A 12419-nucleotide genomic window follows, 5' to 3' on the forward strand; every position below is an offset into this window, starting at 1 on the left:
TACTTATGGTATATTATGCATATGTAATAATTAATTTTGTAATAGAACTATTTTTAGCAATACACTAAATTAAACAGTACACTAAAATTATGAAAACCTTAATATTAATTATATATATGGGTGTTACAAAAGCATCGGATTTGCTTAGGACCATGCGACAGAAAATGAAAAACTAAGAAGAAATGTCTAATACTATTTTTCGATATGGTAAATAGTTTTGCCTTAATTCATCATTGTAATAAGTCAATAAGCGCGGAGGTACAAGAGAAAGTCAGTGACGGAAAATGCGTGAAGTTGACTCCTGGTTATTAAAAATTAAAAAATGCTAATAATTATCAATAAAATTCTTTGGAAGGCTACCAAAATTTTCAATAGAACTATCGGTTACCGAGAAATATTTCCATTTTCACGGGACTTAGAAAATTTTCGAATTTGTATCTTCAACTGAAGAAATTTTTTATTCCGCAGCTTACAGCTTTGAGTGCTAATATTTATCGATAGAATTCTTCTTCGATAGAATTCTTCTTGTTATAATGTTTTATCGTTTTATAATAAATAAATTTAATTACCATTGAATTTTTTTTTACTTTGGGTGTTTACGATAATGGCTATCCGAGTAATTTTCTCTAGGATTGAAATATATGATAAGCACAGCCATTTACTACCATCATGATTCGTGACAACTCAATGCTGTCTGGTATAGCCAAATCAACATCACGAGCAAGTTACGAGTTGCGAGTTTCGTGAGTTTGTAGCAGGTAATCTATAAAGTACGATATAAATATTATAAATAATTTGATTGATTATTACAATTAAAAGTACTCTGTTTTTAATGTATGATAAGATTATTAACTTTATTAAAATAGTAATTATATCCCAGACAGCACAGGATATCCTATGGATATCAGTTTTATGTCCATTTCTTGTCCTGATGTCCATGGACCTTATAAGGTTATCCATAGGATATACATTTGTGGACATTGAAGGGATATCTTAAAATGGATCACTTTGTATGTCCATATGCTATCCTTATTTGTACTCGCTCCGCCAACACCATCTGCATGCACAAGTGAACTAAAAAGCAATATGGCCGTTTAAAACCAATATGGCCGTAGTAGTGGTTAGATTTTTGTTGGTTATCGGCATGTTTTACACAGTCAGATAAGAATCCTAAAAATTTTCAGAAATTATAAGTTACGAGAGTAGCAAAGAATCTTATTGTGTGCCGTTAGCTTTGCCTCTGTCTGATTGATCAATTCGCTAATATATTCCACCACAAATTCTCCTTTAACGAGAATGATGATGACGCTCGCTTGCTCTGACCTACGTACGTAAACAGAACGGTTACGTGTACACGGTAGCAGCGACGAATTCTAGACGTATAATTACAGATGGTAATAGACGACGGCGAAGTGTACGCGAATTATGACGAAGGTCTCGATAAAGAACAGCAACGAGATTAGAGATTGCAGCAACGGGAACAATCAGAGCCTACGAGCAAGCGAGCGTCGGCCGAGCACCATCATTTTCGTTAAAGGTGAGTTTGTGATGGAATATATTGGCGAAATGATCAACCAGGTAGAGGCAAAGCCAATGGCACACAATAAGATTTTATACAGTCTACTCTGTAGTCTATGTATATATGTGTATGTGTGTGTATAAACATAAAATATAATTTCTGTCATAGTTGACGAGTCACAATCATTTGTTGCCTAGATGAGATTACTTGCATGGTGCAGTCATTGTCTGCAATATAAAGAATATTTGTTCCACGGTAGTCGTTAAACAATGGATACACACTATATATATATGTTGTAATAATTACAAAATACTTTAAGCTGATTGTTTAATTAATATTATACGTATGATACTTATTTAATTAAAATTGTTTAATGTATAATCTATCGAAAGAATAATATAATTTCTTAAATAAATATTTATATTTATATATTTTATTTTGTTTTTACCCTTTTATTTAATGTAAAATTTAATTTTGAATGCCGCTTTTTATCACGTCTATAGAACGTCCATAGAACGTCCATAGGACATCCATAGAACGTCCATCGGACATATTTTACGGATATAGCATGTCCACCAGTTTCATAAACCAATATCCCATGGACGTCCATAAAATGTCCAAAGGACGTAAAACGGATGTCCTGTGGATATCCTCAATATCCGTTAAGGATGTCTTACGGATGTCGTATGGATATCCGTGTGCTGTCTGGGATGTAACACAATTATGTATTTTTAAAGTTGTCTAAAAAGTAATATTAAAGAGATTATTTTATTTACAAATATTTTTTCTGTCTATCAAGTTTCTATCATAACGGTATTATTTCAAAACCTAATATAATATTTTAATTAAACAATGATTTTCAATAAATGTTATTATTTATTATTAATAACTAACATATATATTAGAAAAGTCATCTTTTATTAAACAGATGGTGTTAACACTTTGAAACAAATAAGATAAATGATGTAAAATTACTAAATAAATCATTATTAATAATATTTTTTAGATTACAAGTAAAATAAAAATTTAAGTATAAATTATTAAACAGATGGTGTTAACACTTTGAAACAAATAAGATAAATGATGTAAAATTACTAAATAAATCATTATTAATAATATTTTTTAGATTACAAGTAAAATAAAAATTTAAGTATAAATATTTTTCTTTCTTGTAACAACTGTTAATGATAAGTTGCATGGTGTTATCATTATTTTATTTAAAAAATCATTTTTGTGTATAAATATATCTTTGTGTATAAATATTATGCATAAATATTTTACTAATGTGAGACTAATAATAACACAGGCACACACAAAAAAAAAAGTGGTTGGTCCGGCGGACTAGACTAGTCAATCCTTATGTATTTCGACCCGCTGAATCCAAATCCGAAATACGTTTAAATAAAATAACATTTATAACATTAATAACATTTATTAAGAATCAATGTCTAATTAAAATTTTATATTAGGTTTTGAAATAATATCGTTATAATAGAAACTTGATAGACAAATAAATAAATAAAATATTTGTAAATAAAATAATCTATTTAATATTACTTTAGACAATACTTTAAAAATACATTATTGTGTTACATAATTACTATTTTAATGAAGTCAATAATCTTACCATACATTAAAAACAGAGTATTTTTAATTGTAATAATCAATTAAATTATTTATAATATTTATATTGTACTTTATAGATTACCTGCTACAAACTCACGAAACTCGCAACTCGTAACTTGCTCGTGATGTTGATTTGGCTATACCAGACAGCATTGAGTTGTCACGAATCATGATGGTAGTAGATAGCTGTGCTTATCATATATTTCGGTCCTAGAGAAAATTACTCGGATAGCCATTATCGTAAATACCCTTTGTCTGATAGACAAATCTTTGTAAGACCTATAGCGGTAAAATTTTTTTCGGTAATCAGCAGTTTTGGTAGCCGCCTGAAGAATTCTATCGATGATTATTAGCTCTCGAAGCTGTAAGCTGCGGAATAAAACATTTCTTTAGTTAAAGATACAAATTCGAAAATTTTCTAAGTCCCGTGAAAATGGAAATATTTCTCGGTAACCGATAGTTCTATTGAAAATTTTGGTAGCCTTCCAAAGAATTTTATTGATAATTATTAGCATTTTTTAATTTTTAATAACCAGGAGTCAACTTCACGCATTCTCCGTCACTGACTTTCTCTTGTACCTCCAAGCTTATTGACTTATTACAATGATGAATTAAGACGAAACTATTGACCGCATCGAAAAATAGTATTAGACATTTCTTCTTAGATTTTCATTCTCTATCGCATGGTGCTAAGCAAATTCGATGCTTTTATAATACCCTGATATATACATATATACATATACAGTCCCAACGCACGTGGACCTACTCGTAAAAAGGTAAAAGGGATCGAGATGAACATAAAAGTCCAATATTGTCTTGGGTTAGGTCTTGGGTTAAGTCTCGGGTTAGGTCCAACAATAATCAAGGTATTAATTTTTCAAATTATGCGAATAAGAACGCGCCGAGAAAAGAGCTCGATCCGTTTGAGCCATAACACAGAAAAAAATCTATTATAAATGTTTGATAAGCTTTTATTATTTACTGTTCACAATTACGATAGAAATTAATTAGATTGTTTGAGAATTTCATACGTTAAAATCTCGATTATTTGCAGACCTAACTCAAGACAATATTGGACTTTTATGTTCATCTCGATCCCTTTTACCTTTTTACGAGTAATGGTCCACGTGCGTTGGGACACCCTGTATATATACAGGGTGTCTGGTATTTTTTTATGGGATGTTTATGAGCAGGTAGAGCGCATGAAACTGAACAGAAAAGTCCTTACCGTTTTTCCATTTTCGCAATAGTTAAGAAGTTAGTGACTTGTAAAATTTTCTGTATTAGCCCGGCCTACCGGCAAATGCAAGCGTGCTGAGCGCCCGGCCGCGCGGCCGCCCCTCCCCAGCGCTTGAACCTTGAGATTGCTAGGCGCACGGGGGGAGTTGTTACAACAAGCGACAATGGCTACGCACAAGCGACGCGTAACGCTAAATTCTCCCTTTGAGTTATGATAGTTCCTTACGTTTTTTAATGAAAATAAAATGTTCTAACGACAAAAAGTATGTGTGTACGTGTACATACATGTGTACAAAAAATATCAGTTTTAATGCTCAAAGAAGTGATTACTAAATTTATTTTTTTAATAAATAACAATTATTTTTAATAAAAAATATTTTTGTGATGATAGTCTTAAACGTCGTAAACGGTCATTATAAATTTTAAAAGAAGCTGTTATCATATGCTCGAAACAAAATTTATGCTTCTTCAAAAAACATTAGAAAATTTTATCGATTAAAATGGAAATGACAACCAAATAAAATGTTTGTTTCAACTTTATATTCTTAATTAAAAATTGAATAACTAGGATATTTATATTTTTAATAAAATTAATCCTTGTACATACATACGCGAGCTAAAGAATAATCACTTCCTGACAGGAAAATGATTATGCCTTAGTTCCGCGATTTTATATCACTATTACTATTTACGCTGATTACCTATACACGTACACGTAAAAAAATATGATTCTAGTTTAAAAAAAATCAATTATTCACTTTTAATTGTATTTTTATAAATAATTATTTTATCTTTAATGACTGAAAAGAGTATTCTGTTGATAATAAACACCACACTTTACATAAAACAAATAATGTTTAACATTTTCGCGTATGTACACACACATACACACACAAATTACACACAAATTACAAACCAATTCTTGAATTAAGGAATAATCATTTTCCTGTCACAAAGTGATTATTCTTTAGCTCGTGTATGATGTATCCCCCCCCACACACGCACACACACACACACACGCACACGCACACACACACACGCACACACACACACACACACACACATTACAAACTAAAATTTTCTTAAATTAAATAAATATTGTTTATAAGTTTTCAAACATTTAATAAATTCATATATTCGTAAATTTATACGGAGAAAATTTTATAGTAAATTTATGTATGATTTTATTATTTATGATAGTAACCACAAACTGTAAGAAGAAATTTCAGAAAATTATATCATATAAGTAGTGTAAATATTGTCGTAATTTGATGAAAAACATAATAAAAGTTTTCATAATTCCTCCTTGGCCCGCGTTTATTATTTACCATAGTAATTTTTACCATAAAGTTTTTTCCGTGTATTATAAATCTATCACAAGGATTAATTTTATTAAAAATATAAATATCTTAGTTATTTAATTTTTAATTAGAATATAAAGTTGAAACAAATTTTATTTGCTTGTCATTTCTATTTTAATCGATAAAATTTTCTAATGTTTTTTGAAGAAGCATAAATTTTGTTTCGAGCATATGATAACAACTTCTTTTAAAATTTATAATGACAGTTTACGGCGTTTACGACTATCATCAAAAAAATATTTTTTATTAAAAATAATCGTTATTTATTAAAAAAATAAATTTAGTAATCACTTCTTTAAGCATTAGAACTGATATTTTTTGTACACATCTATGTACACGTACACACGTACTTTTTGTCGTTAGAAAATTTTATTTTCATTAAAAAAGTAAGGAACTATCATAATTCAAAGGGAGAATTTAGCATTACGCGTTGCTTATGCGTAGTCATTGTTGCTTGTTGTAACAACTCCCCCCGCGCGCCTAGCAATCTCAAGGTTCAAGCGCTAGGGAGGGGCGGCCGCCGCGGCCGGGCGCTCAGCGCGCTTGCATTTGCCGGTAGGCCGGGCTAATACAGAAAATTTTACAAGTCACTAACTTGTTAACTATTGCGAAAATGGAAAAACGATAAGGATCTTTCTGTTCAGTTTCATGCGCTCTACCTGCTCATAAAAATCTCATAAAAAAATACCAGACACCCTGTGTATATATATACAGGGTGTTTGGTAAAGATTTATGCAATTTTTATAAGCAGGTAGAGCGCATTAAGCTGAACATAAAATCCTCATCGTTTTTCCATTTCCGCAATAGTTAACGAGTTATAGACTTGTAAAATTTTCTGTATTAGCCCGGCCTACCGGCAAATGCAAGCACGCCGAGCGCCCGACCGCGGCGGTCGCCCCTCCCTAGCGCTTGAACCTTGAGATTGCTAGGCGCGCGGGGGGAGTTGTTACAACAAGCGGCAATGGCTACGCACAATGTGTACGTGTACAAACATGTGTACAAAAAAATATCAGTTCTAATGCTTAAAGAAGCAATTACTAAATTTATTTTTTTTAATAAATAATGATTATTTTTAATAAAAAATTTTTTTTGGTGATAGTCTTAAATGTCGTAAACTGTCATAAATTTTAAAAGAAGCTATTATCATGTGCTCAAAAATAAATTTATCCTTCTTTAAACAACATTAGAAAATTTTATCGATTAAAATGGAAATAACAACCAAATAAAATGTTTGTTTCAACTTTATATTCTTAATTAAAAATTAAATAACGAGGATATTTATATTTTTAATAAAATTAATCCTTGTGATAGACTTATAATACACGGAAAAAACTTTGTGGTAAAAATTACTATGGTAAGTAGTAAACGCGTGCTAAGGAAGAATTATGAAAATTTTTATTATGTTCTTCATCAAATTACGATAATATTTACACTACTTATATGATATAATTCTCAGAAATTTCTTCTTACAGTTCGTGGTTACTATCATAAATAATAAATCATACATAATTTTACTATAAAATTTTCTCCGTGTAGATTTACAAATATATGAATTTATTAAATGTTTGAAAACTTTCGCGTTTCGCGAAGCTAACTATCATAGCTACAAAATGACATATTGGTTATGACACCAGCATCTATAGGCTTTGTGCTCCATTTCTTGGAAAAAAACCCGCATTTTAAAGTTACAGACCTGGTATATATATATATATATATATATATATTGTTTGTTCAATTATATCTATTATAATTATAAGATATAAAAATTTTAATTAATTTGTTTCACATATGTTTTTACTCTATAAACGTATTTCAAAAATTGTTTTAACTATAGCAAAGAAAAACCCTGCACATTACTTTAATACTAAATATTACTAGCATGACATTTTTTTGACGTCAATAAACCGTCAAATTTTGTTACCAAAAATCATCATTTTGACTTTTTCTGTCGTGACGTAATTATGACATCATGTGATGTCATTTTGACTATAATGTGTTCTTTGGGCGTTTCCGCGTCCAGTGTGCAGGAGTCATTAGCAGATTTTAGGTGAATTTGGAGAGACGCTATTATAGCGCTATTAGCATCAGTCTATCTTCATCCTCATTAAAAGTAGAACTAGGCTAATGTTGATATATAGCGCTAACAACTAATGACATTGAAACACATCAAATTTTAGTCATCTATGACTTCGGTGACTAAAAATAAACGTTTATATGACGTCATCCCGTATACCAATTAAAGACGTCGTTTTAAAGATGTATTAAAGATGTCTTAAAGTCACCTTTAAAATGGCGTCTTTAGTTGGTCTAAGAAAGGACGTCTTATAAACGTTCATTATTAGTCACCAATGTCATAGTCCATAAATAACTTAAAATTGACGTCATTATGTCGTCTTCTGACGTCACTCTGCTGCTTGGGCTGTTGCGCTGTCGGACTTTTTATATTATTTCTATGTTCTCTAATTCTCGTCTTTAAGTGTCGTTGAATATTGAAATTGTACAGAATATTGAAATTGTAAAAAAACTGTTACTGACTGGATAACTTATCCAGTAGTTTTTATCAACAAACATATTGTTGCGCTTGAACGCTTCCGCGACACTCTCACTTCCACACGCGGGCGCAGTGAAATAAGTACACGCTTTTAGCGAACAAGGAACTTTATTAGAAACCCGAACACGTGTACAAATATTAGAGCACGTCCGCACGAGACGACGTCTCAAGAACAACAACCCATTTTGTTTATTTTTAACTTCTTGGTGATGCTGTCAACGCTGAACACAGCTGACCGAGGCGATCAATTTTATTGATTTTTCCGGAGCGCAGACTAAAGCTCACGCTCAGAACGTGCGCGAGACTACGCTCGCAACACTATTCCCCTCCTTCAAAAGTTGCCGTCCCGATAACTAACGGCCAAGCTTCCTTCAGGAAAACTCGTCGGTCCTGGCTTCTCCGCGCCTCCTGCTCTACCCCAAGCTGCTGCTGCGGGTTACCGAGCGGCGAAGAATCTTCCTTCTGACTTTCCTCTTCTCTTCGGTACTTTCCTTCTTCAGAGGACTTTTCCAAGAAGACTCCCTAAGCATGGCACCTCAACGCCTCCTGCTCTACCCCGAGCTGCTGCTGCGGGTTACCGAGCGTCTTCTTGGGTTCCTCTTTCCCGCCAGCCGTACTCCACCCTCTTCACGGAAGTGGCTAGCTCCCTGAGCGATGGACAGTACCTCGGCTTCTTGCGGTGAAGTTTCCCAACGCCCGTCTTCTTCCTCCTCTTTCTCTCAGCGCTGCACTCTCCTTTTTGAGTCTTGCGCCCTTTTTTCTTGTTCTTTGAACAAGAGGCAGATAATTTCCTGTGGACTCCTTTGCACCCCTAAAGGCAACCTTGTCCCTGTCTCGACATTTGCCCTAAGTCTCACGGAAAACCACGGTCGAAAACCATGAGCGAGACAGTCTTCAATAAATTCTTTTAATTTTTTTTCCTTCCTGCCCAACGAACAGGATACGATTGCCCACTTAGCCTTCTCTAGCTTGCGTTTCGAAACAAATTGCCAAGTTCCCTGAAACTAAAACAAAACAAGCAACAACTTTTTTTCCTAACAATAAAATTAAATCTCACTTTTTGCCGGACTCCGATCATCAAGTTATTACTTTTTTCCTAATTTTTTTCTTTAAAATAAAAAGAATCAAAGGCATTCTTAACTCTATTTTCAGCAAAATTTTAGAACGATATTTTTTTCGAAGAATTAAAAATATAAGTTGATCTCCTTCCCGCCGAGATCAACTAAACTGTGTTTCCATCATTCCCATCATTTTAAAAATTTTCTCCTTTCTCGTTCTCATCCCTTTTTCCAAAATTTCTTTTGCCCACAAAATTAACCTGTATAACTTTAATCGCCTTCGCCCTTTTAACGGCAGACTTAAGAGAAGTCACTCCCTCTTTGGAGGATTCTTTTCACGTAACTGTCCACAAGAGAGGACACAAATTGCGCACAAGCAATTTTATCTCGTACCGAAAAGGGACATTCAGGATATGCTTGCCGTGCGAGCCTCTCTAGTTCCGCCCCGAAACAAGCGAAATCCTCCCCATAATTCTGTTTTCGATTCGAAAACAAAGAATAAAAATTTTGTGAATCGCGCCCCTCCCCAAAACGTAATTCTAACTTCGAAACCAATTCGGAATAATCCAATTTGTCAAGATCCTGGACAGATTCCAAAACGGCGCGAGCCTTCCGCCTCAGACAAGAGGCCAAAGCGATAGTTTTCATCGAATTGCTCCAAGAATTCGCGCGAGCGATTAAGTCGACTTGAGCAAAAAATTCATTTAAAGAAACCGTTCCGTTATAGATATCGGGCTTTAATTTATAACCGAGCTTGTTGCCCGCGGGAGCGCCGCACGGAAGAAAATTATTGGAGGGACTTAGCTGTGGTTCAGAGAGTCGATTCTCCATTCGCCGCAAAGCCGCATCGCGCTGAAGAAGAAGAACCGCCTGGCCATTTGCGACCCTTACATTCTAACACCCCCCCTCCCCTCGCACGCCCCTATCCCCCCCTTCCCAACCCTGTTCCCCCTTTCTCCCTCTTTGCCCCCTCCTCCTCATCGTCCTCCCTCCATTCATCTCTCTTCAACTCCGCTCTCATTTTTTCCAAATCTCCTCCTTGATTTCCACTTTCCTTCTTCTCGTCAAGGGACCTCTCCTCCTCTCTCTTCTCTCCTGTCTTCCTCCTCTCTCTCCTCCTCTTTGTCTCCTTTCCTCGTGCATTTTCGCCGCCTCTCCTTCTCTCCTGCTTCTCCTCTTAATAAAATCAATTAATTCATTATTTTCCTTCTGCCTGTCATTCCACCCCGCCTCCACTCCAACCCCCCTCCCTTCCCTCCCCCCTCTCCCACTTCTCCGTCCCCCTTCTCCCCCACCCCTTCCACTCCGACCCCCATCGGCCCCAACCCCTCCCATCCACCTCTCTAGACCTCACCCATCTATATCTCTCATTCTTTCCAATCCTTTTTTACCTCGTCCCATTCCCACTTCCTTTCTTCCACCCACAACTCTCTACTACTATATCCTACCCTTTTTCCTTTTGCCCTTTCCCTTCTTGCTGCTTCCAAGATTCTCCACCTCATTTTTCTCTCTTCTATCGATAAATCCTCATCTACTCCTACGTTCCAAATTTCCCCTCTCCTTGCTAATATCTCCTCCCTATCTTCTACCTCTCCCAATTCCATTATGATTACCCATCCTCCCTTATCCCCCTTCCTCTCTTCTATCCCTCTTATTTCAACTTCCCTTCCTAACTCCGATTTTATGATCACCCTTAAACAATCCCTTCTAAATTCCCCACTCTCCCCCTCCACTCCTCTCCAAACTATTCTGCTCTCCCTCTTCTTCCTGCTGTACTCCTCTCTTTCCTTGATCCATCTACTTGTTCTGTCTTCTCGCTCTGCTTCCTCTTCTCCTATTTTCCTTCCTCCTGTCTGTTCTTCTTTTCTTGCTCTCTTCGGTTCCTGTCTTCTCCATCCGCTGTCTGTTTCTTCTCTTCGTACACTGCTTCCCTTTCTTATCTCTCCGCCCTCTTCTCTTCTTGTCTCTCCCTCGCCCCTCCTCTCTATCTTCTCTAATTCCGTCCTGGTGTCTGTATCACCTTCCTCCCTTCTCTCTTCGCTAGTCTGCTTTATCTCTCCCTTTGTCTGCCTCGTTTTCTTCCCTGGATCTCTATCTACTGACTCCCCTCTATCCTTGTCTCTGCTCTTCCTTGATTCACCGCTCTCCTCTCTCCTCCTCTCTCTCTCTTGCGCTCTCCTCCTCTCTCTCTCTTGCACTCCACGGTCTTCTCTTTTTGTCTCCCTCTCCACATGCTCCTGTTTACTTGTTTTCCCCGTTCTAACTATAACCTTTTCTGCTTTCTTGCTGCCGGATTGCACCTCTTCCTCCTTGGCCCTCTTCCTTCTCTCTCCTCTCTCCTCACCTGCCGGCTCCTCTCCTTCGGAACTGCTGATTTCCCCCAACTCTCTGCTTTCCTTTCTTTTCTCCTCTCTCTTATCCTGCCTCTCCGTCCTTTTCTTCTCTCTCTCCTTACAATTCTCCCTTGACACTATCTTCTTTGACCACTGTTCCTCCTCACTTTCTTTCCCATTGACAGCCTCTTTCTCTCTTTCTTCATCCCTTATCACCACGTCCCACCAGTCCTCTTCTCCATCTCTTTCTCTGTCTTTATCTCCCTTTTTTCTGCTGACCACTTCTTCTTCCCTCCATTCTCCCCTTCTCTGTTCCTCTCTTTTCTTGACCGTCTCCTCTTCTTTGCGCCAATTCCTGCATACCCTGACAAGCTCTGCTACCCCTTCCTTGATTCCTCTTAGCTCCTCTTTTATCCCTGCCAACTCCTCTCTCATCTCCCTACTCATGTCCATCTCTTTTTCTTTTACCGTTCTCACACCTCTTTCTTTGTATCCGCTCCCGGCATGAATTCCCTTTTTCGCCACCATTACTGCCTCTACCAGCCTTGCGGTCTCTCTCGATTTCTCTGTCGATACTCGTCTCGATCACAGCTCTCCTCTTCCACCAATCACAGCTCTCCTAGCCTTTATCGATATATCGATATATCCGCATCCGCTTCTCTCTTGTGCCCTCTCTCGGCCTCCAATCACCTTCATCTACTTCTCGTGCGCTCGCGTCGTCTCCACTCCTGC

General features: G+C 36.2%; 1 protein-coding gene across 1 annotated transcript; it reads right to left on the minus strand.

Moving 5' to 3' along the window:
• Positions 1 to 2074: 2074 nt before the first annotated feature.
• On the minus strand, positions 2075 to 12215 carry LOC118644291 (trichohyalin-like). The gene is made up of 3 exons (XM_036282486.1): positions 11600 to 12215; positions 10746 to 11449; positions 2075 to 2224 (listed from the first exon to the last, which is right to left on the minus strand). Exons 1-3 carry the CDS (start codon positions 12213 to 12215, stop codon positions 2075 to 2077), a joined length of 1470 nt encoding a protein of 489 aa, XP_036138379.1.
• Between the last annotated feature and the right edge of the window lie 204 nt (positions 12216 to 12419).

Source organism: Monomorium pharaonis, chromosome 2 (assembly GCF_013373865.1).
Source record: "Monomorium pharaonis isolate MP-MQ-018 chromosome 2, ASM1337386v2, whole genome shotgun sequence".
In the NCBI taxonomy this organism is placed as follows: Eukaryota; Metazoa; Arthropoda; class Insecta; order Hymenoptera; family Formicidae; genus Monomorium; species Monomorium pharaonis.

Bases quoted from the DNA above. Each gene is read 5' to 3' on its own strand.
- LOC118644291 (XM_036282486.1), bottom strand. From the start codon at position 12,215: ATGGTGGCGAAAAAGGGAATTCATGCCGGGAGCGGATACAAAGAAAGA. The intron at 11,450-11,599 runs GTAAACAGGAGC...GGGAGTCAGTAG, and splicing joins AGTTAGAACGGGGAAAACAA to ATAGAGATCCAGGGAAGAAA. The intron at 2,225-10,745 runs GTAAAAAAGGAT...GTTACATCCCAG, and splicing joins GGAAGTGGGAATGGGACGAG to ACAGCACACGGATATCCATA.